We start from the raw sequence: 25,617 nt of genomic DNA on the forward strand, positions 1-25,617 counted from the left end.
ATGCTACAATCAGATAATTCCAGCAGGACCAGACATGTCTGTGGAAGCTTTTGGTCTCATATCAACTTTTACGTTGCCCGAATATTTCTGTTATTGTTAGTGATAGTTCTTTACACCTTATTTGGGGCTGCAGTGTTCTCAGCCCTTGAGAGACCTTCAGAGCTGGAGGCCAATTTCAAATGGAACAGACAGCTGGCTGAATTTGTTCAGGATCATCAGATCCCCTCCGAGGAGCTGCGGGAGCTGCTGGGACACTATGAAGAGGCCATTGCCGCTGGGATTCGTATGGAACCGCAGAGAACCCGGTGGGACTTCTCTGGAGCTTTTTACTTTGTGGCCACTGTGGTCAGCACTATTGGTGAGTCTGATGTTTGTTTGTATTATTAAAATACATTTAAACTGTTTTAATAACTTTTGTTAATGCCATTTAAAATGTTGGACACTTAAAAATTTATAAATGTACATTTTGTAAATATCTTATAATTATTTTTTTTTTCCCTAAATTTTATAATTGTAAATATAGTTTGCACTGTATTACAAACTATTAAACAAATGTATTTTATTTCATTGAAAGATAGCACAAACAGACTTGAAGAAAAACATATATATATTTTTTTAAATATAAACATTTAAACATATAACTATGCATTAAAGGCATTTGAAAAGTACCAAAAATAAATAATGTTCAAAATTTTTAATGTGACTTTCATTTAACCAAAAAAAAAAAAATATTTAAATCTGTTATAAAATAAACTCCTGGCACATAAAATCATGAAAAGTTGTAGAAATACTCTAGGATATATTGTTCATAATTAAGACAAAAGCATTGTGACACTGTCTGGTTTCTAGAACATTATTTATTAACTAAAAAATAATTAGGCTCCAGTTGGTTAAAAGTCATTGCAAAAATGTCTCAGAAAAGTTAGTTCTGATAAGGTCTAGCATCATATGTTTGCAAATGCCACTTGCTTTGATATTTTGCAAGTGATAAAATTACATTAAAAACCTTTTTATATTTTTTGGGGCACTCTATCGAGATTTTACCATTTTCCATGTCTGACTAAGATAAGATTACAAAGTGTCATTAAAATGTCTGTGTAGTTGGGTATATGCAGTAATTAACCACAACCACAATTGACTCGAGAATGTTGACACAAAACCTATTTACAGCACTATCGTTTCATAACGTTTTCAATCTACACATCTGTCCTTGTATTTGAAGAAGCTTGCTAATATTTCTCCAACCTACAAAGTCCATTTAGTCATTAGCTTTCGAAGAAACAATATGGCCACTCATTCAGGATGCAATAGCGGTTTACAACAGTGATAGCGATCTTTTAAAACCTTGTTTTATATACTTATGAGGTTATCTTTCAGCAGTGAAATGCCAAGAAAATTTCCTGATTCAAATACCCAGAGTTCATATCATAATAGCGTTGTAATCATGGTAACATAAAAGCACCTCTTCAATGTAAACTGTAGTGTGTCAATAAATGCGAAATTTAATCGGTAAATGTCATCCTACTTGTTCATTGTTACGTTACACAACAAAGGATTACCTCAACCATTACCTCAAGGCTATTGAAGATACCTAAAGGCTAAAGAAGATATTGAAGAATATGTTTTGTTCTGTTATAACTGTACTAGAGTAAATTGTCACTTTGTTTAAATTACTGTACTTCAACCACTACAATATTTTTGAATGAGACAATTATTGACGCTTGCCCATTGAAAACTTGTCACCAAAATGTTACACTATTGTGGCTGGTTGTCAGGGAATTGCTATGTGTTTGTTAAGGTATTCTGGGTCGTTGAAAGGTGGTTCATTACCACCCAAAATAGCCCACGTCCAAATCTTAATGATATTATGGTCCTAGGTGTATAAAGGCCAAAGTATACTTAGGGTTTGACGCTAACACTAAGCGTATATGCACAGACAAAAACTGGCCTTTCAAAATATATTTCATTTGACTGTGCACGCATACACAGGTGGTTGGCAGATGTTCGCTATGACTGCTATGAGATAAGGGACTTCTTTTCGGGAGTTTAGACCCATAAAGATGTCTTTATATTCCTTCAGACTCGAGTTATACAAATGCCGGTATCTCCTGACTTCCTCAAGCCCCATTCACACCGCAAGCGACACAGAGCAGCAAAGCGTCACAATTTCATTCATTTTCAATGAGAGCACAACGACTTCAAGCGACACGAGCAACAGTGACCATTGGCGAGAAAATGTTGGCATGCCAAGGACATGACAAATTTGAGAAAAGTTGAACTTTATGCAATTGATGAGTGACAGTTGGGAGTGAAGACAGCAGATATCACATCACCTTGTGGACCCACTAATTAGTGCAAATAATTACTGGCACATGCGCATACTGTGCGTTCAGAGTACTCGCGGTTACATGAATGGTGCAGATACCTAAAGACTGAAACATGCTCTATGCAAGTACGTGAACGCAGATGCTGATTTTGTGTGTAGTTGCATTCCATAATGTGTCAGTCCGCAATTCATAACACAACACAATGCATTCTCAATGCTGCCGCAAGGGCCACTACAGTGGACATTAATGTGGTGAACGGTCCACTTTGGTGGTGAGTTGTCTTTTTCGAGTCAACTACTACTATGGTGGAGCAACACTTTGAAGAGAATATTGCTGAGCAAGTAAGTTAAAGTTAATATATTATAGCAACTTACCTGAATAATAATACATCCATATTAATGACACAGACTTTTGAAGGATACACTATCACCCCGTTGAGTATTGAGGTTTGTGACCAGCGCAGAAACGAAAGAACGCAAGAACCCACTTTAAGCATCTTCAACCAGATCACGCAATCGCAATGTGTGGGCCAAGCGCTCGTGTCAGCATATGCATACTAGAATAAAGTATGTTTCTGGCCTAAGAGATCAGATTTTTCACCAGTTTTGCACATGGTGGAAGAGGACAGATGAAAAGTCTGATCTCTTAGTATCTGAAATATTATTTGTGTGAAGGGCACAAATGGTGCAGGATAGGTTATAGTCAAAGTATACTTCAGTTTAACGCATGCTGTTTCGTCATCAGCACAGTATGTGCAGCACAGTTTTTCTAGACATCATATGCGCCTGCCGTTGATCGTACTAAATTGTCGTAGTGCACATGTGGCGAACACATCCATATGGGCTTGTGGTGGAAAGTGAATACTTTGAAAGGCTAAGAACTCGACCACGCGTAAGAACCAATGGCACGAGCAAGAACAAAGTATACCCCAGGCTTTACGTGCCTAGGTTTCATATTTAGAGTTTAGTTCAAATTCCCAACCCTCAAGCGTTGGTCCCATTTAATGTTGCATGGCAAAATACAGTTATCTCAAAGGGAATCCACACGATCAGGAATTTTGCCGTACTTCTGGTTCATGCAAAGAAAATTCCTTATGCTGGTTTTGAAAGGGGTTAAAATTTGGCAACCTTTAACATGCAATTTTGAAGTGTTGACCAATAGAAAGTTGCTTGGTTTGGCAGTGACCTCTTTGTGGGTGGTGATTCATACATAGCTAGATTTCTGCCTTTAAACCCTCCAAAATGGGCTCCATTCACTACAACTGTAAGTGCCCCACTGAAACCTCAATGTTTTCTTTTTTTAATAAAATTTTGGTAATCAACATTAGGCCACTAATACTGTTGATTAAGCTTAATTTGTGTTGAACCCAGAATATTCCTTAAAGCATCAGCAATATTGATGCTTGTCTTTTAAGTAGCAAAAATCAGTCAATTAAATAAAAAGTAGCTTTTTGGGGGGGCCTGGGTAGCTCAGCAAGTAAAGACGCTGTCTCCACCCCTGGAGTCACAAGTTTGAATCCAGGGTGTGCTGAGTGACTCCAGCCAGGTCTACTAAGCAACTAAATTGGCCCGGCTGCTAGGGAGGGTAGAGTCACATGGGGTAACCTCCTCGTGGTCGCTATAATGTGTGGTTCTCGCTCTCAGTGGGGTGCTTGGTGAGTTGTGTGTGGATGCCGCAGAGCATAGAGTGAAGCCTATACAAACACTACGTCTCCGTGGTAACACGCTCAACAAGCCATGTGATAAGATGGCAGGATTGACGGTCTCAGACGGCAATCTGATAAGTCCTCCGCCACCCGGATTGAGGCTGGTCACTACGCCACTACGAGGACTTAGAGCGCATTGGGAAATGGGCATTCCGAAAAGGGGAGGAAAAAAAGTAGATTTTTGATTGATGCAAATTATTGCATCAATCAAAGCTTTAAAACTTTTTTGTCCATTTGTGTGATTCTCTTTCATAAACCTCATTTCTGTGTCCAAATCACAGGCTTTGGAATGACAGCACCCGCCACTCTCAATGGAAAGCTCTTCCTTATCTTCTATGGGCTGATAGGCTGCGCAACCACCAATCTCTTCTTCAACCTCTTTCTGGAACGCATGATAACACTGATCACATTTCTCACTCGCATGTGCTTTAAACACAAACAGTTGAATAAAATACTTATTGCCTCCCATTTAAACACAGAACCAGGAGATATAGATGGTCATGAGAATTGGAAACCCTCTGTGTACTATGTAACCCTGATTCTGGCAGCACTTGCATTTCTGATCAACTGCTTTGCATCAGGCCTGTACTCGGCTATGGAGGATTGGAGCTACCTGGAGTCCATGTACTTCTGCTTTGTGACTTTTAGCACCATGGGATTTGGGGACATGGTGAGTGGACAGAAAGCCCATTATGAAGACCGTTGGGTTTACCAGATAGCCAACTCGTTAGCGATCCTCCTTGGTGTAAGTTTCACTTACTCTGTCTTCATTCTCACCTCCATCCTCATCAAACAGATGTTGAACTTGATACTGGCCAAATTGTGCAGTCTATGTCACTCTTCGTATCAGGATGGAGAAGATGAGCCCTGCTGCTACTCCATAACAGGTCTGGAAGTCAAAGAACCAGTAAATCAGCAGATCCAGAACACAACCAGACATCACAGCCATGTAGTCAAGGCCTCTCTACCATCCATGAGTAAGTGTAAGTGTGCCAGTGCTGCAATTGAAGCCATATGCAATAGCGGAATGCAGTGCACAGTGAACAGCAACCCAATACATGGTTGTTCAGGAGGAGCAAGTCTTCAAATCAGGGATTTAGACAAATGGTCAAAGAATGACATAAAGAAAAAGGTTTTCAGTGCTAAGCATGTGGGTTGCCATGTCAAATCATCAGTTACAAGAGGTAATGATTAATATAAAGCCCATGCCATCCTCTCCTCTCCGGAAAGACATTCTGAACTAAATTAAGCCACTTGTGCTTGGAATTGGAAATTGTTAATAGTAATTCGCTTTAATGCTATAAAAAGCACCCAAAAGTGCAATAAAAGTAGTAAATTTGACTCTTGCCATATTCCAGGTCTTCTGAAGGCATACAATCTCTTTGTTTAATGCACAATCTAAGTGTTAACTGGTAAGAGGTAGAATTTTGTAATATCTTTATTCTAAAAAAGAAAAATGAAAATGAACCTGTACAGTCACCAGGGCTGGACTGGTAATCTGGCATACCGGGCATTCCAGGTGGTCCGACGCACTTTGGGGCCGATCAGGGGCGGACTGGCCATCGGCCGAATGGGCCGATAAACCCTAGCGATAAGCCCTAGCGATAAGGCCGAATTCACTTTCCAGTCCAGCCCTGACAGTCACTGTTCTTCTAAAATATTACTTCTTGCATTAATTCTAGGGTTACTATTACGATTTTGAGTTACATTTAAACCTAAATTTAATGTCCAAAGCCAATGTTTATTAAATGGTATAGTTTTATAAAAATGTGTGTGCTTCCTTTCTCTGTTGCAATCATTTTGATTGACACAGATGCAAGCTCGCTCGCTCACTTAATGAAGTTTAGTAGAGATTTGCTTGTAGTAGAGACAAACAATTTAGCGAAATGGAAACATGCAACAGATTTTTAATTCATTACATTTATACACTTTAAAATGGAGAAAATAGCAATAAAATGTAAGTTATGCGCTGGAGTGAAATAACTCTAAAGTGCATCAAACAGCACAAGCACTCTGTCAACGCACCTTATGCAGCCACATTAAACTCAAAGCTTAAAAAAGGGTTTAAAATAAAGTTCTCCCGTGCACTGGACAACTTGGGTCTTTTTTTTTCTCGCTTTAACAAGTCTCTACCATTTTTCAAATTACTTTTGTCATGCAAACAATTTTTTTTTACAACTGTAAAGTGCCATCAATGATGGAGTTAAATATCCAACTAATCAATAATTAAATTCCTTGTCGATTATTTTCCTTATCGATTTTATAAATTAGTTGTTGCTGCACTACATTGACCAACTCCTGTAAAACACAGCACAAATCCAATATGGGCACACATCAATAACATCGAATCTTCATTGGTTCTTGCGCGTCTTGTGCCCAAACGATATGACGTCATTACAAAATAAACACAGTATGTTTTGTTTTATTTATCATGTTCATTGATGTTGATGCTACTTTCAATGATAGTGCAAAGATCTAATAATTACTGTGAATTGTAATTATTAATTGTAAGTGACTTAAATGTTTCCTTTTGTGAGAGTGGCCAGCACACACACACACACACACACACACACACACACACACACACACACACACACATTGTCTGTTCTGTTTTTATAATTGTTAGCCTATGTCATTTGCATTTCTATTTTTGTTTCCTACTTTATTTGCTGTTTTGAAATCAAATGTTTACTATATGTTTATAGTTTTGAATTAAACATTTAAAAAAATGAATTGAGTGTTGGTTGTGTTCAACATCATCATATGGGTAATCAGGGTTTGGTTCTGAATGATGGGGGATAGCAACAAGTAAATCTGATGACCACCAATATATGTACACAATTGAATATGTCCAATTTTGTATGTTTTCTATTGGTGTTACAACTCACCCTGATGGTTCAATATTGAGGACTCGGTGCACCATATTAACAGTGGCATAGGGGTGAGGCTATAGGGAAACTCTTATGATTCTTGTCAGAGAGTGCAGTTTGTGCCGCACGGCTTGTGCCCAGACCATGAAACTAATACGAGCAGCTCTAGTGGAAGGCAGTGGCTGAATCTCATATCCCCATCTCCATGAGTTAAATGAACCCCACATGAAAAAGACACATACTTGTACAGTGCAGTGGCTCTTACATTAGAAAAAGAAAATTAGTTCTGTGTGGTTTTGTTCACACAGTATGGGTTTGTTGAAAATGCGGCTGTGAGTCCTGAAAATGTAAGTGTGTCAGTTCGGAATATATATTTTTACATCGATCAGCCACAACATTAAAACCAGCTGCCTAATATTGTGTTGGTCCCCCTCGTGCCGCGAAAACAGCGCCAACCCGCATTTCAAAATAGCATTCTAAGATCTTCTCACCACAATTTACAGAGCGGTTATCTGAGTTACAGTAGACTTTGTCAGTTGGAACCAGTCTGGCCATTCTCTGTTGACCTCTCATCAACAAAGTATTTCCGTCAACAGAACTGCAGCTCACTGGATGTTTATTGTTTTTGGCACCATTCAGAGTAAACTCTAGACACTGTTGTGTGTGAAAATCAGCAGTTGCAGAAATAATCAAACCAGCCCGTCTGATGTGTTGTCATCACAACAATCAACGACAGTGGGCGCTTCACCTTCAAAATAGTTTTTTTTTCTCCACACACCAACTATGGCTGAGCTTGGTACAATAAATTATGTCTTGTTAACTGTTGTTAATCTTTTAAAATTATGTTGACTTAATTATAACCATTTTAAAAAATTGAAATGAAGTCAACCTCATTTTTAATTCAAAAATCTAAATAATTATTTAAAGGTGCACTCAGTAATTATTTATACATTCAAAAAATTTTACTCCTAAAGAAATTAATTGTAATTTTAAAATCATGACCACTCAAATTAGATGAGGACTCTAGTCATATCAATAACCTTATAAAAGCTGAAAACAAATTATTTTGAATAATGCTACATCCAGGCTTCTGTGCCAGTGTAAGACCAAACCAACACACATAAAATATTAGTGCACCTTTTAATATTTAATTTAGAGTAAATTTGTCCTCCATATGTAACAACCCTTTGTCCATTTCCTGATGAAAATGTTATGGTCTTTTTTTAAATTAGTTGATAAATGTAAAGAATTAAAGGTAATATAGGTAATTTAAGAGTAATAGGACATATTTTTAAGATGTATCTATTTTGGTTTAATTTGTGTTTTGTTGATGGATACATTTTGGATGCGTGCATTTTGTTTGTATGGCAGCTGATGAATAGAATTAAATTAGGGGTATTTTATCTCTTCAATTCATATAACTAACGTTTGTCACCTTGTCTTTTTACATTCCTTAAAAATAATTATATTTATCTTTTAATGAATAAATTATGAAATGTGTCAATAAAGAAATATTTACATCTGTCAATAATACATAATCATGAAATGTGCCAATAAATAATTACATCTGCCAATAAATAATCATGAACTGTTTAAATTTATAAACTGCTCAATAAGTAAAATATATAGTTATACATTATTTGTTTATTGACATATTTTATGATGTATTTATTTATTGATAGGTCTTTATTTATGGACATATTTCATGATTTATGTATTTATTGAATATTATTTACATATAAATTGATGCTTTAATGAAAGATTTATTTATTAATACGGCACATTGAGCCCTCCATAGCAGTAACAGTACTCTTGAAAAATATTTGTAGGTTCTAAAAATACTTTCATTTGTAAAAGACAAATATTGGCAATTTGATAACGAAGTGTTTGCTTAAAAACAAATTGCGTAAACAAGTGTTTCAACACTCCCTGATCTCCCTATTAAAAAAGACAAACGGAAAAAAAACGGTAGCCTAAACTTTTTTTTTAAACGCATCTCGAGTCTTTTGATTCCATTCCATTTTCGAATGCAAGAAACAAATGAGGTGAACTTACTACTATGACGTGATAATAACGCTATTATGGCGTCACGTGGCAGGGGCCTTTATAAAGTGGACGACTTACAAAACTGCTGTAGGCCTAGTCTGATTCTCTGAATCATAAGCGAAGTGTTCTTCAACGCATTGGACAACTGTACGTCGGACATCATGTCAACATGTTTGTCCATTTCTTTGGCCTCATCCCATGATGAGAAAGGAGATCTGTTGAGCCTCAGCAGCGATGTGCACTCTCACCCTCACAACAGCACCGAGTTGAGGATCTCATCGCGAGCCTTTGACATCTGGCATGAAGTGCCATCAGGTCCTTCAATAGGCCTGAATAATCAGAGCGGCAGGATGGCACCTTTACCTACAGACACCATTGAGATCAACAGCCCAGAAGAAGGTGGTATAGAAGTTTAAGTAATGAAATTTGCTGTCATTTTTGTTATATTTTATTTTAATTTGGTCTGCTGGTATCTATACAATACAACATAGGGGGCTTTCACACTAGCACTTTTGGTGCGCACCCCGGTTCGAATGACGTCAGAGTTCGGTTCGTTTGGATGATGTGAACGCTGTCTTCCGAACTCGGGTGCGCACCCGCGAACCGTACTCGGGTCCGCTTAAAAAGGTGGTCTGGGGTACGGTTCATGTGAACTCCAGTACGGTTCGCTGCTGATATGAACGCAATCGAACCAAACCGCGGAAGTGAACCGCTATTGATGACGTATAATGTGGTCGTCAGTCTCACACGCGTCACTTTCAAAATGAGCGGAAAGAGTTTACTTTCGTGCGTGCGTGCGTGTGTGTGTATACACTTACCTTGACGAAAAGCGGGATTGACGCACACGCACACGCACTGCAAGCAGAGAGATGATTTCTGCTTGCCTTTGCAAAAATTGTCTTCGGCGGACAGCCCGCTGTCGTTTGAACGATTTCAGTATTTTTGCGGCAGACAGACGCAAGTGTCTTTAGCATTGTTTTACAATACCGTTTTAAATAGCTAACCATCTACACTGTGCACTATAAAAATGAAAAGAAAAATGATTGAATACAAACACTTGTATCTAGTTCTTTATAACGCAAGAATATAGTTCAGAATGTAATAGCATGCATGGTCAAACTTTATATCAAGTGGCCTTAACTACTATGTACTAACATTAAATACATACAAGACTATGTATTTTCTGTGTAACTACATGTTCTGTGTAACTACATAAGAGTAGGGTTAGTGTTAGGATAAGGGGTTAGAGTTAGGTTCAGGTAAGGGTTGGGTTCAGTGGGGATTTCTTTAAGACTGCAAGGGAAGCTCAGCTTCCCCTATAATGTCAAAAAAATAATGGTCAAATATGTACTATTGTGTAAACAATTTATTGACTAAAAATGCGTTAGAACACGTTCATCTCGAAGACGAGTTCGTTCAGAATCAGCTACATTACATATAGCAGGTCGGCTGACTCGATTTACTTCTCATACATTCCCGTAGCGTCAGTGCATTTCCCTGTTGAAGCCGAGCGTCCATTGACTTCAATGGGGCTGCACTGAATAGTTTTTTTCAGTGCTCCGAAAATAGACGGTCATTGGATAAATGCTGCGATGATGTCCCACCCACGGACACTCAGCGTCTCTGGGGGTGAATGAGGAGTGGGCTGGCCCGGACTCCGGGCTTCCGCGTGATGATTGGAGGATCTGTCAAAAGACTGCATCTCCTTTTGATTGACAGCGAATCTGTACTATAAGAAGTCACTTAAGCTATTTCACGCTCAGTCCCATCACGGATTTCTCAAGTGTAGTCGAAAGACAAACTGCTGCAACCTATTTCTTTATATTTGTTTGGCGAAATTGCTAGTCAATTTGCATAATACATTTCACACAATTATACACCACATTCCTTGTTTCAGTTTTACCAAGTTTAATATATTTTGTTTTAGAGCGTTCCTTCGTTCGTTCGTTCATTCATTCATACAGTAGGCTAGGCTAGCGTCGTACGGGTGAAACTGCGCACGATGGCAGACGGTGCTAATATTGTCGACCTGATTTTGGCGAAGCCATTTGAAAGTCTTCCTTACGAGGAAAAAATTAGAATTAAACAGCAGGGCAGATCAACACCTAAGATTGATTTAGTGCAAAAAATAGGGAAAAATAAGAGGTCTTTTCAGCTCTCCTGGTATGACAAAGTTAGCTGGCTGACTGGAAGTGCTGTGACAAATAAAATGTACTGCTGGCCATGCCTCTTGATGAAACCATCTCACGGATGTGTTGTTTGGTCAAAAGTGGGGTTTGGAGATCTGTCTAACTTTGACAGGGCATATAAAAGACATGAAAAGAGCAATGAACATGTGAGTGCATGTGCAAGATTAAGTTGCATGGGCAGGATCAGGGTTGAGCATGCAATCAATGAAGGTGCTCGCATTCAAGTGACTAAACATAATGAAACAGTCAAACAAAACAGGGCCTTCCTAAACCGCCTTATTGATGTAACATCCTTGCTTGGCCTACAGGAGCTGTCATTTAGGGGACATGATGAGAGTAGTGAATCATCCAACAAGGGCCAAGTAACACAATGGGCCAAGGTCGTTTAAGCAGCCTAGCTCTGCTGGCCATTGAGAAGACACTGGTCAAGTCACTGGAAAAGACGCCTAGTTGGTACGACAGAGTCACAGTGCATTTTCTCGAAAAGGAATGTAGGGCAGAATTTACTTTTAAATAAGTTTGTAATGTAGGCCGAAAATGAGCTTCCCCTCTTTGAAAGACCAGCAGCCGCCACTGGTTGGGTTATGGGTAAAGTTAACTGGTACTTTAAATATATTTACAATGCAACAACCTGTATGTTTAAGTACAATGTATCAAATGGTTAAGTACATAGTAGTTAAGGCCACCTAATATAAAGTGAGTACACATGCATAATAAAATATAGAGTAAGTTAATACATGAATCTGATTATTCATAAATTATGTGTTTGTTTCTTTATCATCTTTTTCTCCCTAATTTGGAATGCCCAATTCCCACTACTTAATAGGTCCTCGTGGTGGTGCGGTTACTCACCTTGTGTGGCGGAGGACAAGTCTCAGTTGCCTCTGCTTCTAAGACAGTCAATCTGCATATCTTATCACGTGGCTCGCTGTGCATGACACCGTGGAGACTCACAGCATATGGAGGCTCAAGCTACTCTCCGCGATCCACACAGAATTACCACGCACCCCATTGAGAGCGAGAACCACTAATTGCGACCACAAGGAGGTTACCCCATATGGCTCTACCCTCCCTAGCAACCGGGCCAATTTGGATGCTTTATTAATTAATTGTTAATTACTCAATGCCAATTAATATTTCATATAATAAATTAAAATAGATATTAGATTTACAATATAAATTAATGTTTCGATTTAGAACATGTTTAAGTTTATTACATATAAGATTAAGATTTCATTCTTATATTGCACCTTTCATCCTCTCTTCATTCCACTGATTTAACCTCTTCTTACTTTTCCTTAATTCTTATTACACATTTATAATATTCTGTATAACAGTACTAATTATGACTAAATATGTCCACATTTCGAAAAATTATTTTGAAATTAAGCATCAAGAATTTGAATTTACAGTAACTACACATTGTTCCTGTGAACTACAGAAACCAAAATACAGCAACGCTTTACACGTTTCATTTTTTGTTTTAACCCTAATAACCGGTCACATTTAATCTGTGGTCATAAATGTTTCTACTTTATTATTTGTATTTCTTCATTTCAGAAAAAGCTAGACAAGGGACTAAGAGGAAGGCAGTCTGTGATCTCCTCAGCAAAGTATGGAGGGCTGCAAAGCATCCCTTTATCTGCAGCAGGTGTGAAGTGAAGCCCCTTGTGCTTCCACCACAGACAGCAGATCCAGAGCTAACACCAGCCCCATGTGCACTCGAAATTGAGCAGACACCTGACGTCCATCCAACCAAACCCGAGTCATCATCTGGATCAAATCCCTCCTGTTTCCTGCCGACTGAAGGTGTTTTTTTATCTTTATGAGGGTATATGTTTTCTAACTAGATAAAAACATGCAGTGTGTCATCATTTCCAATTCATTAATTCAAATAAAATCTAATTCTGAGTACATTTACATTTACATTTATTCATTTGGCAGACGCTTTTATCCAAAGCGACTTACAAAAGAGGAAGAACATCAGCGAATCATCTTAGGGAGACAGTGGTACAAAAAGTGCCATATTACAAAGTTTCACTATCATCAGAATAGTATACAAAACAGATTTAAGTGCAACAAGAATTGTAAATAATATATAGATATTTTTTATTTATTTTTTAGTGACCGGTTAAGTACTTTTGGAAAAGATGTGTTTTTAGCCGTTTTTTGAAGATAGAGAGTGAGTTAGCTTCCCGGATTGAGTTGGGAAGGTCATTCCACCACCGTGGTATGATGAAACTGAAAGTCCGGGAAAGTGTTTTGGTGCCTCTTTGTGTTGGTACAACAAGGCGACGTTCCTTAGCCGACCGCAGGCTTCTGGTGGGAATGTAGCTCTGCATAAATGTTTTTAGGTATGCTGGAGCAGACCCAGTGACTGTTTTATATGCCAGCATCAGGACCTTGAATTTAATATGTGCATGAACCGGCAGCCAGTGGAGAGAGACAAAGAGTGGTGTAACATGTGCTCTCTTAGGTTCATTAAAGACCAGACATGCTGCTGCATTCTGGATCATTTGGAGAGCTCTAATAGCACATGCAGGAAGGCCTGCAATGAGAGTGTTACAGTAGTCCAGTCTAGTTATGACAAGGGACTGAACGAGCAGTTGTGTGGCATGTACAGAGAGGAAGGGTCTTATCTTCCTGATATTGTAGAGTGTAAATCTACATGATCTTGCAGTTTTTGAAATGTGGTCTGTGAAATTTAGCTCATCATCAATGGTTACCCCTAGATTTCTGACCGTTTTGGAAGGCGAAACTGTAGTTGGACCCAGCTGCACGGTGATGTTGTGTTCAACAGCCGGGTTGGCTGGAAAGACAAGGAGTTCTGTCTTGGCAGGGTTGAGTTGAAGGTGGTGTTCCTTCATCCAGGCCGAGATGTCTGCCAGACAGGCAGCGATTCGAGCGGTCACTGTGGTGTCGTTGGGCTGGAAAGACAAGTAGAGTTGCGTGTCATCAGCGTAGCAGTGGTAAGAGAAACCATGTGACTGATTGATGGGTCCCAGTGATGTTGTGTATATGGAGAAGAGAAGTGGCCCAAGCACTGATCCCTGAGGTACCCCAGTAAGTAACTGGTGAGGCTTGGATACTTCCCTTCTCCATGCTACCTCAAAGGACCTTTCTGAGAGATAAGAGTTGAACCAGTCAAGCACAGTTCCAGTGATACCCAGTTTAGAGAGGGTGGAGAGTAGGATCTGATGGTTGACTGTGTCAAAGGCAGCAGAAAGGTCCAGCAGAATCAGAACGGATGATCTGGATTCAGCTTTCGTCTGTCTCAGTGACTCGATGACAGACAGCAGGGCAGTCTCAGTGGAGTGTCCACTTTTGAAGCCTGACTGATTGTCATCCAGCAGCTTGTTCTGTGAGAGATAGGCGGAGATCTGATTGAAAACTGCCCTTTCAAGTGTTTTTGCCATGAATGGGATGAGAGAGACTGGTCTGTAGTGTTCTATCTGTGTGGGGTTAAGTGCCGTTTTTTTCAGCAGTGGGGTTACTCGAGCCTGCTTAAATGTAGTGGGAAAAGTGCCTGCAAGAAGGGATGTGTTAATTATGTGTGTAAGTGCCGGTAGGATGGATGGAGAGATGGCCTGGAGAAGGTGTGATGGAATGGGGTCAAGGGAACAGGTTGTGGTGTGGTTGGAGAGGAGGAGTTTAGAGACATCAGTGTCAGTTAAAGGAGAGAACATAGGGAAAGAAGGGTTGCATACAGGAGCCAGGTGTTTGACAGGGTGTGGTGCAGTGAATGTATTGCTGATGGCTGTAACCTTATCAGTAAAAAATGTGGCGAATATATCTGCTGTCAGTGATGTGTCAGGTGGTGGAGGGGGAGGGCAGAGAAGTGTGTTAAATGTTCTAAACAAGCTACGAGTGTCTGTGGTGCTGTTGATCTTGGTCTGGTAATATGAAGTTTTTGCAGTTTTAACGTTATTTGAAAAAGTTGCAAGCAGAAGCTGATATTTACCTAGATCAGCAGGATCAGCTGGATTTCCGCCATCTCCTCTCAGCTGCCCTGAGATCAGTCCGATGTTCACGAAGGACGTCAGACAGCCAGGGGCTGGGTGGTGTAGTCCGTGCTGGTCTAGAGGAGAGAGGACAGATGTTGTCTAGACAGGTTGTTAAAGTAGAGCTAAGTGTGTCTGTGGCAGTGTTTACATCAAGCATGGAAAATACATTTATTGTGGGAAGAGAGGCAGAGACATCAGTGGAAAGGCGAGAGGGTGAGAGGGAACGGAGGTTACGGCGAAAGGAAACCAAAGGTGGGGTCGGTTTTACAATGGATGGGAGAATCATGTTGAATTGAACAAAGTAGTGATCAGAGACATGTAAAGGTGTAACAAGAATATTAGAGGTGGTACATTTATGTGTAAAAATGAGGTGCAGCTGGTTGACCGACCTGTGAGTTGCTGTGGTGTGTAGTCTTTCCAAGTCAAATGAGGCCAATGAGTAATTCAGATGTTACCTATAAAATTAAATAGGGTAGCACTTTATTTTAATGTACTGTTCTACATTTGCGTACTATATAATTACAACAACTATAGTAATTACTAGGTACTAACCCTAACCCTAAACCTAACCCCAACCCTAACCTTAAAGTGACCGTTCACCCAAAAATGAAAATTCTCTCATTATGTTCTCACCCTCAAGATATCCCATATCTTTCTTCACCAGAACACATTTGGAGAAAACTATAAAAATATCTTAGCTCAGTAGGTCCTTAAAATGCAAGTGAATGGAAATTTCTATATTTAAGCTCCAAAAATCACAGACAGTCAGCATAAACTTCATCCATACGACTCCAGTGTTTAAATTATGTCTTCTAAGCGACACGATCCATTTTGGTGCAAAAAAAGATCAATATTTAAATACTTTTTAACTATAATCAGATGCTTCCGGTAAGCTTCATGAGAGGGTGAAGTTCAAGTGGTCTCTCGTGTGATGTATTCGCAATCGCACATTCTCCACTCGGTTGAGACATCCAGGATAAGCACACAAATGCACCATTGTGAGTAAAGAAACCAACAAAGCTACTGAAAAGCGTTCCTCCATCTCACTTTAAACAGCGCTGCGCTTCCGGCTGTGTTGCTCGTGCCCCAGTTCTCACATGTTTCAAATGCCAATGTGATTGTCACGCGCAAACCACTGCTGACAGGAAGCATGATTTAGAGTTAAAAAAAGTACTTAAATATTTATATTTTTTGCACCAAATGCGATCGCGTCACTTTAGATTACATTAATTTATCCGCTGGAGTCCTATTGATGACGCTATGCTGAATGTCTGGGATTTTTGGAGCTTCAAAAGAGAAATCGCCCTCCACTTGCATTTTAAGTACCAACTGAGCTTAGATATTTTTATATTTTTCTTCAGATGTGTTCTGCTGAAGAAAGAAAATCATACAGATCTGTGATATTATGAGGGTGAGTAAATAAAGAGAACATATTCATTTTTGTGTGAACTATCCTTTTAACCCATATTAAGTGCATGTAGTTACCTAATATTACTCAGTACTTTCTTGGGAAGTACACTGTAGGTATATAAAAAGTATATTGTAAAATAAAGTGCAACCATGAAGTCAGTAATCATGTAATAATATGTACATAATAGATATATTTTTAGCTAAATTGTATATTATACATTTAAAATATATATCAGTCTATCACTATCTGGCACATTTCGGAAAATCATTTTGATAAGAAAATTAAGCATCTTTCAAGAAATGTAACTTACAGTAACTACATTTCCCCTTCTGTCGCTCTCTCCACGTTGTGTCGGAGAAGCGACACTAGGGGTCTCTCTTGAGCGCCGATATTCACCTCTGATCTTATTGAAAAGGGCCAATGGGAGTTGGCAGTCGGTATTTGCATACCCCGCCCCCGGACATACGGGTATTTAAGCGGGGCAAATACGGGAGTTCATTCAGAAAATTTCTTCGGAGCCGATGGTCTGTCTGCAGATTGCTGCGAGTTACACGCCACTTAAACGTTCCTGTTTTCCTCTGACGATCTGCATGCTGTTGGATCTTGACGGCGCACAACAGCGGCTTTTGTCCTTCTCAGTGCACGGCGTGCATTGTTGCCCCTGAGCGCTTTGACAGCGCAGACACGTACACACACACACTATGTATTAAAAGAGTTTTTTACTAAAAGAGTAATTTTCTCTAAAAGAGCAAACACAGCGGCGTTGAACGCCCTTTTAAGGACGCGTCTTTTTCAAGATGCCTTTCCGCCCCTGTGTCGTTCCTGGATGCGGTATAGTGCTCTCTGCTTCAGACGGCCAAAGGCGCTGTCTCGTGTGTTTGGGCCGCGATCACACCGAGGCGGCGTTTGTGGATGGTTCATGTTCTCACTGCGAGAACATGACCATGACCACGTTGCGGTCGCGGCTCACTTTCAACAGAAAGCGAGCCACCCCAGCTGCACCCCGCATTGCTCCTTCTTCCCACGGGATTAAGGACGGTGCGGTTGGCGCTGAGGGCGATTTGGGGCGGCAGCAGGTGCAGTTTCGCCGGGTAGCCCCCGCGAACCTCCCGTTCCCGACACGCTCGCTGGTCTCCGTCCACGCTCACGGCGATAGCAGCTCGCCTCACGGCCCGGCTGTCTATCCTCCCGCGTCCGAAGCAGATGAGCTCGCCGCTGCATCGGAGAGTGCGGTGTCTGATGCCGAGGACTCCCTGGACTGCCGCCGGGCCAGCAGGCCCAGGCTGAGGCCGACGCTCAGATGTCCGACATGCTTGCCTGGGCCGCCTTGAGCGTGGGGTTGGACTGGAACCCTCCATCCTCCCCACAGCCTTCTCGGTTGGATGATTGGTTCCTGGGGGCAGCGCCGTTCGCGGCCTCGCATCCCCCAGTCCCTTTCTTCCCGGAGGTGCATGATGAGCTGACGTCTACGTGGAGAGCCCCGCTCTCCGCTCCTCTAGGTGCCACCCGCTCCACTCTCTCCACCCTCGACGGCGGAGAGCGCCACGGGTACGACGCGATTCCCCAGGTTGATAGGGCAGTTGCGCACCATCTATGCCCCGGTAGACCTACCTCCTGGCGGGGTCGCCCCGTACTCCCATCCAAGCCCTGTAGGACAACATCCTCGCTTAACGCGAAGGCCTACACTACGGCTGGACGCGCTGCCTCCGCCCTGCATGCGATGGCCCTCCTGCAAGTCCACCAGGCCAAAGCTCTCAGAAACATGCACGAGGGTGGACCTGATCCTGATGTGCTGCAGGAACTGTGCTCAGCGACCGACCTCACCCTGAGAGCGACGAACGCCACAGCGCAGGCACTCGGACAGACGATGGCCACCCTAGTGGTCCAGGAACGCCATCTTTGGCTCAACCTGGTCGAGATGCGTGAGGCTGACAAAAACCGCTTCCTGGACGCACCTGTCTCCCAGATTGGCCTTTTCGGTGACACCGTCGAGGACTTCGCCCAACAGTTCTCCGCGGTGAAGAAGCAGACGGAGGCCATTTCGCACATCATTGCCCGCCGCAGACCTGCCGCTCACGGGCCCTGCCCCGTCTGCCCGCCGAGGGCGTCCCCTGCGAGGAAACCAGCTCCTGCTCTGCCTCAACCCGGGCCCAGCTCTCAGCCCCAGCGTCGAGCACTCCGCAGGCGGCGCACGCCCCTGTCTCACGAACCCCCTCCAGGACCCGGAAGGCTCTCAAGCGTTCCTGAGACAGCCGACCCAGAGCCGAAGACGTTAGCTCCGGAGGTGGTAAGACCGCTCCGTCCCCGGTGGAGGGCCGGGAGGAGAATCCTTTGTTTTTTCATTTGCCACACCCCTGACGGGGCTGTGGTACCAACATTCTCAATAAAAGAGCTATTTCCTTTGCCTCTGGGTCACCTGGCCCGCAAATGCCGTTTTCATGGCAATGTGCTTTCAGATCACAACAGTCCCGGTACACCGGACGCGGCGATCCCGCCTTCTGCCTGCCCACGACTGTCCCCCGGCCGGCCGGTTCAGACGAGTCCAGAGGACGCCAACATCAGACCTCCTCCTCAGTCAAGAACCCGCCCCCTGCCGGGCGCGTGGAGCAAGGTAAGTGCTTTGAGTCTATTCTCAGCACCTCAGCCTCAGGCCGCAACGAAGCCGCCCGACGCTGCATTACCTGTTCCGCCCCGCTGCGAGGCCCTGCCGGGTACGTCCAAAATACTCGTCCCTTTGGTGCCCCTAGCGCAGAGCTGGGAAGCGTGGCTTTCGCTTCCCAACGCATCACTCTGGCTGCACCAGACCATTCGACTCGGTTACGCAATTCAGTTTGCCCGGCTCCCGCCCCCCTTCAGGGGCGTCCGCTTTTCCACAGTACACGGCGAGCACGCCAGTTCCCTGCGCACGGAAATTGCGACCCTCTTAGCCAAGGGCGCGGTAGAGCCCGTCCCTCCAACCGAAATGAGGAAGGGTTTCTACAGCCCTTACTTCATTGTACCCAAGAAAGGCGGCGGCTTACGATCAATCCTGGACTTGAACCTTGAACTCCCGTTCAAAATGCTTACTCAGAGAAATATTCTCGCTGGCGTTCAGCATCTAGATTGGTTCGCAGCGGTGGACCTGAAGGACGCGTACTTCCACGTCTCAATTCTGCCATGACACCGACCCTTCCTACGGTTCGCGTTCGACGGCCAGGCGTTTCAGAACAAAGTCCTCCCCTTCGGCCTGTCTCTGTCCCCTCGCGTCTTCACGAAAGTCGCAGAGGCGGCCCTTGCCCCGCTACGAGTAGCCGGCATCCGCATTCTCAACTACCTCGACGACTGGCTCATCCTAGCACACTCTCGAGAGTTACTATGCACACACAGAGACCAGGTGCTCCGGCACCTCAGCCGCTTGGGGCTTCAGGTCAACTGGGAAAAGAGCAAGCTCACTCCGGTTCAGAGCATCTCTTTTCTCGGGTTGGAGTTAGACTCAGTCTCAATGACAGCACGTCTCACGAGCGAGTGTGCTCAGTCGGTGCTGGACTGCCTCGCTTCCTTCAAGCCAGGCACAGTGGTCCCTCTAAAACTTTTCCAGAGGCTCCTGGGGCATATGGCGTCCTCCGCGGCGGTCGCGCCGCTGGGGTTGATGCATATGAGACCACTCCAGCACTGGCTCCGGACTCGAGTCCCGAGACAAGCATGGCACCGCGGCACGCATCGGGTAAGGATCACCCCCGCCTGCCTCAAAACACTCCGACCCTGGACAGACCTCTGCTTTTTACGGGCAGGAGTGCCCCTGCAGCAGGTGTCCCGACGTATCCTGGTCACAACCGACGCCTCCCAGTCCGGGTGGGGTGCCGTGTGCAGCAGGCACGCAGCAGCGGGCCGTTGGAAATGGGCCCCGCTGCGTTGGCACATCAATTGCCTGGAGTTGCTGACAGTCCTCCTTGCTCTCAGGAAGTTCCTCCCGTTAGTTGGGGACAAACATGTCCTCGTGAGATCGGACAGCACCACGGTGGTGGCGTACATAAATTGCCAAGGCGGCGTACGCTCCCGCCACATGTCACAACTCGACCGCCGTCTCCTCCTATGGAGCCAGCAGCGACTCAAGTCGCTGCGTGCCACTCACATCCCCGGCAAGCTCAACGTCATAGCGGACGCGCTATCATGACAACGCCTGCCCGGCGGGGAGTGGAGGCTTCACCCCCAGTCGGTCCAGCTGATTTGGGAACGGTTTGGCAAGGTCCAGGTAGACCTGTTCGCCGCCCAGGAAACCTCCCACTGCCCGCTCTGGTACGCCCTAACAGAGGCTCCCCTCGGGACAGACGCGCTGGCACACAGCTGGCCCTCGGGGCTGCGCAAGTACGCATTTCCCCCAGTGAGCCTTCTTGCACCGGTGCTGTGCAAGGTCAGGGAGGACGAGGAGCAAGTCACGTTGGTGGCCCCCTACTGGCCCACTCGGACTTGGTTCTCGGAACTCAGGCTCCTCGCGACAGCTCCCCCTTGGCGAATTCCCCTGAGAAAGGACCTCCTCTCTCAGGGACGGGGCACGCTCTGGCACCCGCGCCCAGACCTCTGGAACCTCCACGTCTGGTCCCTGGACGGGACGCGGAAGAGCTAGCCGGCTTACCGGCGACCGTTGTGAATACCATCAACCAAGCCAGAGCCCCCTCTACCAGGCACCTTTACGCCCTAAAGTGGCGCTTGTTCGCAGATTGGTGTTCTTCCCGAGCCGAAGACCCGCAGAGATGCACGATTAGGTCAGTGCTTCTGTTCCTACAGGAGAGGCTGGACAGGAGGCTGTCCCCGTCCACCCTCAAGGTGTATGTTGCCGCTATCGCCGCCCACCACGATCCTGTAGATGGCAAGTCTTTGGGTAAGCACGACCTGATCCTCTGGTTCCTGAGAGGCGCCCGGAGGTTGAATCCCTCCCGGCCAGGCCTAGTTCCCTCCTGGGATCTCTCGGTAGTCTTGGCAGGACTCCAGAGACCTCCCTTCGAGCCGCTCGAATCAGTTGGACTCAGGGCCCTCTCTCTTAAGACGGCCCTGCTGATCGCGCTCGCCTCAATTAAGAGGGTCGGGGACCTGCAAGCGTTCTCTGTCAGTGACACTTGCCTGGAGTTCGGTCCGGCAGATACGCCTGTGATCCTAAGACCGCGACCGGGCTATGTGCCCAAGGTTCCTACCACACCATTCCGAGATCAGGTAGTGAACCTGCAAGCGCTGCCCCGGGAGGAGGCAGACCCAGCCCTTTCGTTGCTGTGTCCAGTGCGTGCCCTGCGCATTTACCTGGACCGCACACAGAGCACCAGACGCTCTGAGCAGCTCTTTGTCTGCTTTGGGGGACGGCAGAAAGGGAATGCCATCTCCAAACAGAGGCTCGCCCACTGGGTTGTCGATGCCATCACACTGGCTTATCACACCCAGGCCGTGCCCCTACCCTTACGGGTCCGAGCTCACTCAACAAGGGGTGTTGCGTCCTCGTGGGCACTGGCCAAGGGCACCTCCCTAGCAGACATCTGTAGAGCCGCGGGTTGGGCAACACCCAACACCTTCGCGAGGTTTTACAACCTCCGCGTTGAGTCGGTTGCATCTCATGTTTTCTCAGGTCCGAGCCCGTAGAACTCGGTAACACGTAGACCGACCGGCCAGGTGGATCGCTTGCGCCCAGCGCCCTTTTCCTGACGTCAAGGTAAAGTAGTGCGCCTTCTTCCCAGGGCGCCCCACTCCGAGTCGGGCCCTTGGTCGATTCCTCCCCAGCCCTCCGGGTCCACGGTTCAGCGGAGGAACTCGCCGACCCAAGCCACTGCGGGTACCCTGATGGCCACCCAGTACTGGTATAGGGGCTCCACAGGTAAAATAAGAAGGCCTCCTGTTTGGACTCCCCCTGTGTGTAATTCCACGGTTCTGTCCCCTTACGAGCAGACCCCCGTGTCTCCCTTAGGCAGTTACAGCTGCCTCGGTCGCCGTGCTGTAGCAACTCCCCCTTTCGAGGCTGGATCTACCACCGCACCATACTTTCCACACGAGCCCTAAGACGGCCGTGTGACGTGTCTACCACTTTTCCTCCCCAAGAAAAAGGGCAGGTGTGGTCTCCGCAGGGTCTGGGTACGACCCCCTTCCCTATATGCGTGTAAGGGCCCCGGCCGTGATTGCTCTATGCGAGAAACATAGAGAGAAAAGAGGCCCAGCCAGGCTGGCCCGTTCCCATGTTGGCAAACATCGCCTTGTTCCCCTCCCAGGGTAACTAGAAGGACTCTGATGTTCTTATGGGGCATTGGGGAAGGGTACGTGCAGCCAGGTACAGATGATGCGTGGCACTGGATGAAATCCCTGCCCGCCTCTGTATCGGCGGTCCACGTACAAGGTTCAGCGCATGGCAAGATTGGAATCGGTCCCCTAGTGTCGCTTCTCCGACACAACGTGGAGAGAGCAACAGAAGGGGAACGTTTGGTTACGTATGTAACCTCCGTTCCCCGAGGGAGGGAACGACACGTTGTGTCTTTCCTCCGCCATGTCGCTGAACCGAGCCACTGTTGTGGCCGGACCATTTCCGGCTCCTCAGAAAAATCCTGAATGAACTCCCGTATTTGCCCCGCTTAAATACCCGTATGTCCGGGGGCGGGGTATGCAAATACCGACTGCCAACTCCCATTGGCCCTTTTCAATAAGATCAGAGGTGAATATCGGCGCTCAAGAGAGACCCCTAGTGCCGCTTCTCCAACACAACGTGTCGTTCCCTCCCTCGGGGAACGGAGGTTACATACGTAACCAAACGATTTTTCCTGTGAACTACAGAAACCAAAATACAGCAACGCTTTACACGTTTCATTCTGGATTTTATAGACTTGTTACTTTAACCCTAATAACGGTCACATTTAATCTGTGGTCAGAGATGTTTCTAGTTTATTATTAGTATTTATTCATTTCAGAAAAAGCTAGACAAGGGACTAAGAGGAAGGCAGTCTGTGATCTCCTCAGCAAAGTATGGAGGGCTGCAAAGCATCCCTTTATCTGCAGCAGGTGTGAAGTGAAGCCCCTTGTGCTTCCACCACAGACAGCTGATCCAGAGCTAACACCAGCCCCATGTGCACTCGAAATTGAGCAGACACCTGACGTGCATCCAACCAAACCCGAGTCATCATCTGGATCAAATCCCTCCTGTTTCCTGCCGACTGAAGGTGTTTTTTATCTTTATGAGGGTATATGTTTTCTAACTAGATAAAAACACGCAGTGTGTCATCATTTCCAATTCATTAATTCAAATAGAATCTCATTCTGAGTAATTCAGATGTTCAGTAAATCAGTATCATCTTTTATTAAATAATATGTACATAATAGATAATATGTAACTAGGCCAAGAATAAAATATTAGTATATATATATCAGATGTTATACAATAAAATAAAGGAAATTCATTACAGGACTTTTTTTTTGCCTCCTTATTTTGAATTTGAGGGTGTTTTTTGTCACTTTCAGTGGCATTTTTGTCCTGAGCTCTCATTAATTTCTGACCCTGGTCTGCTGTTATTTTTACTCTGGTTCATGTTAGCAAATAATTTACATAAGATCTGAAGAACAACTGTCTTTCAAGATCCACATTCTTTAAATTGATTTTATTCAGTCTGCCTTGCTGTTTTAGTGAATGTAAGTCAATCAATGGAACTAGCAATCTCATGTATTATCATTTGTTTTTGTATGTATTTTTCAGGAACTGTTGGCTCTCACAAATAAAGTGGGTAATTTGCTGGGAGCACGAACGTTTGTCCGGGTCTATGAGGGAACCTGAAAATCTGATGGCAAACAGGTAATGCGTTCTCACTTAATTCAACAAACATTGTGTCTACTATCTTGATCACAACTTGCTTGTTTAAACCAATTTGCAGATTGTATTGCATACTCAAACCTTAGGTTATGTGCTGGGTCACGTCCTACAATATGAGCTCTGTGTTTTAACCATTTGTAGGTCGCCATCAAAAATGTGCGGAAAGTGAGGGACGACCGTTATCTTTTTATCGTAAATTGGCAAAAAGCTGGAATAGCTCTGTTGATTGTATCTACAAAGTATTAAGCAATGTTAAGTGCTTTACATCAAAATACAGTGAGATGTGTTCTTCATGTTTAAATGAACCTTATGTTTGTTTTCTAGCCTGGGTATTCCAAACCTCTTGTTACAGAAGTGGCGTTGATGCTTATGCTGAGACATTGTCCCAGAAGTCGTAACATCGTTCAACTGTTGGAGTGGTTTGACCAGCCCCAGAGATTCATACTGATATTGGAGTACTCTCATCCATGCCAGAGTTTGAGCGGCTGCATTGGATATCGAGTTCAACAGAGCGAAATTACAGCATGTGGTTTAATGCGCCAGGCAATATTAGCAGTGCGACAGTGCATTAACAGCTGCGTGTTTCACAATGACATCCATTCGGATAACTACAGAAGCAGCCAATACAGAGGTGAGCTGGTGATTTGTGAAACCATAACAGAATGTGGAAACCTGCATGTATTGACCCTCATACAATATTTTGCTTACATGAGCACCAGATTTCCACCCATCTGAAGTTATGACAGAGCCCAATTTCCACACCGTCCCGACCAACGTCTGGTCTTTAGATATTGTGCTTTATGAAACGCTGAACGGATGTTTACCGTTCGACCAACCAGAGGAAATACTGCATGACAAAATTACCTTTCAGAACCCCTACTTATCCAGAGGTGAGAGGATAGCAGTAACCCAACAACAGCAACAGTGTAAACACTCACATCAACCCAACAGTAACAACAACTCATATTAGACAACAATATTAGAGGATGTGTAAAATCTAGCAAGTCCAACATGGAAGATGCTAATGTTTGCCAATGATACTCATAAACAAAGTTTATATAATGATTATGTCTCCACATGCTATTTTTATGGCAAATGCAATGTATTTCACTAAAGAATATTTACTATTACAGTATTACATCATTTTTACTGCATGTCACAAGGTCAAAACTATCCAGCTCTATCCTGAAAACTTCAACAGCTTGTCATGATCTGATTGGCTGGTGCTTTACCCGTGATCCCGCCAAAAGGCCAACGC

At 44.3% G+C, this 25,617-nt stretch overlaps 1 protein-coding gene across 1 annotated transcript; it reads left to right on the forward strand.

The window, feature by feature from the left end:
• On the forward strand, positions 1–25,094 carry si:ch211-261a10.5 (potassium channel subfamily K member 13). Its single transcript, XM_052109558.1, has 4 exons — positions 1–358; positions 4,314–5,182; positions 24,501–24,524; positions 24,684–25,094. The coding sequence occupies exons 1-4, from the start codon at positions 1–3 to the stop codon at positions 25,092–25,094; spliced, it is 1,662 nt and encodes a 553-aa protein (XP_051965518.1).
• Positions 25,095–25,617: the final 523 nt, after the last annotated feature.

The sequence above is a fragment of the Xyrauchen texanus genome, chromosome 38 (genome assembly GCF_025860055.1).
Source record: "Xyrauchen texanus isolate HMW12.3.18 chromosome 38, RBS_HiC_50CHRs, whole genome shotgun sequence".
NCBI lineage: Eukaryota > Metazoa > Chordata > Actinopteri > Cypriniformes > Catostomidae > Xyrauchen > Xyrauchen texanus.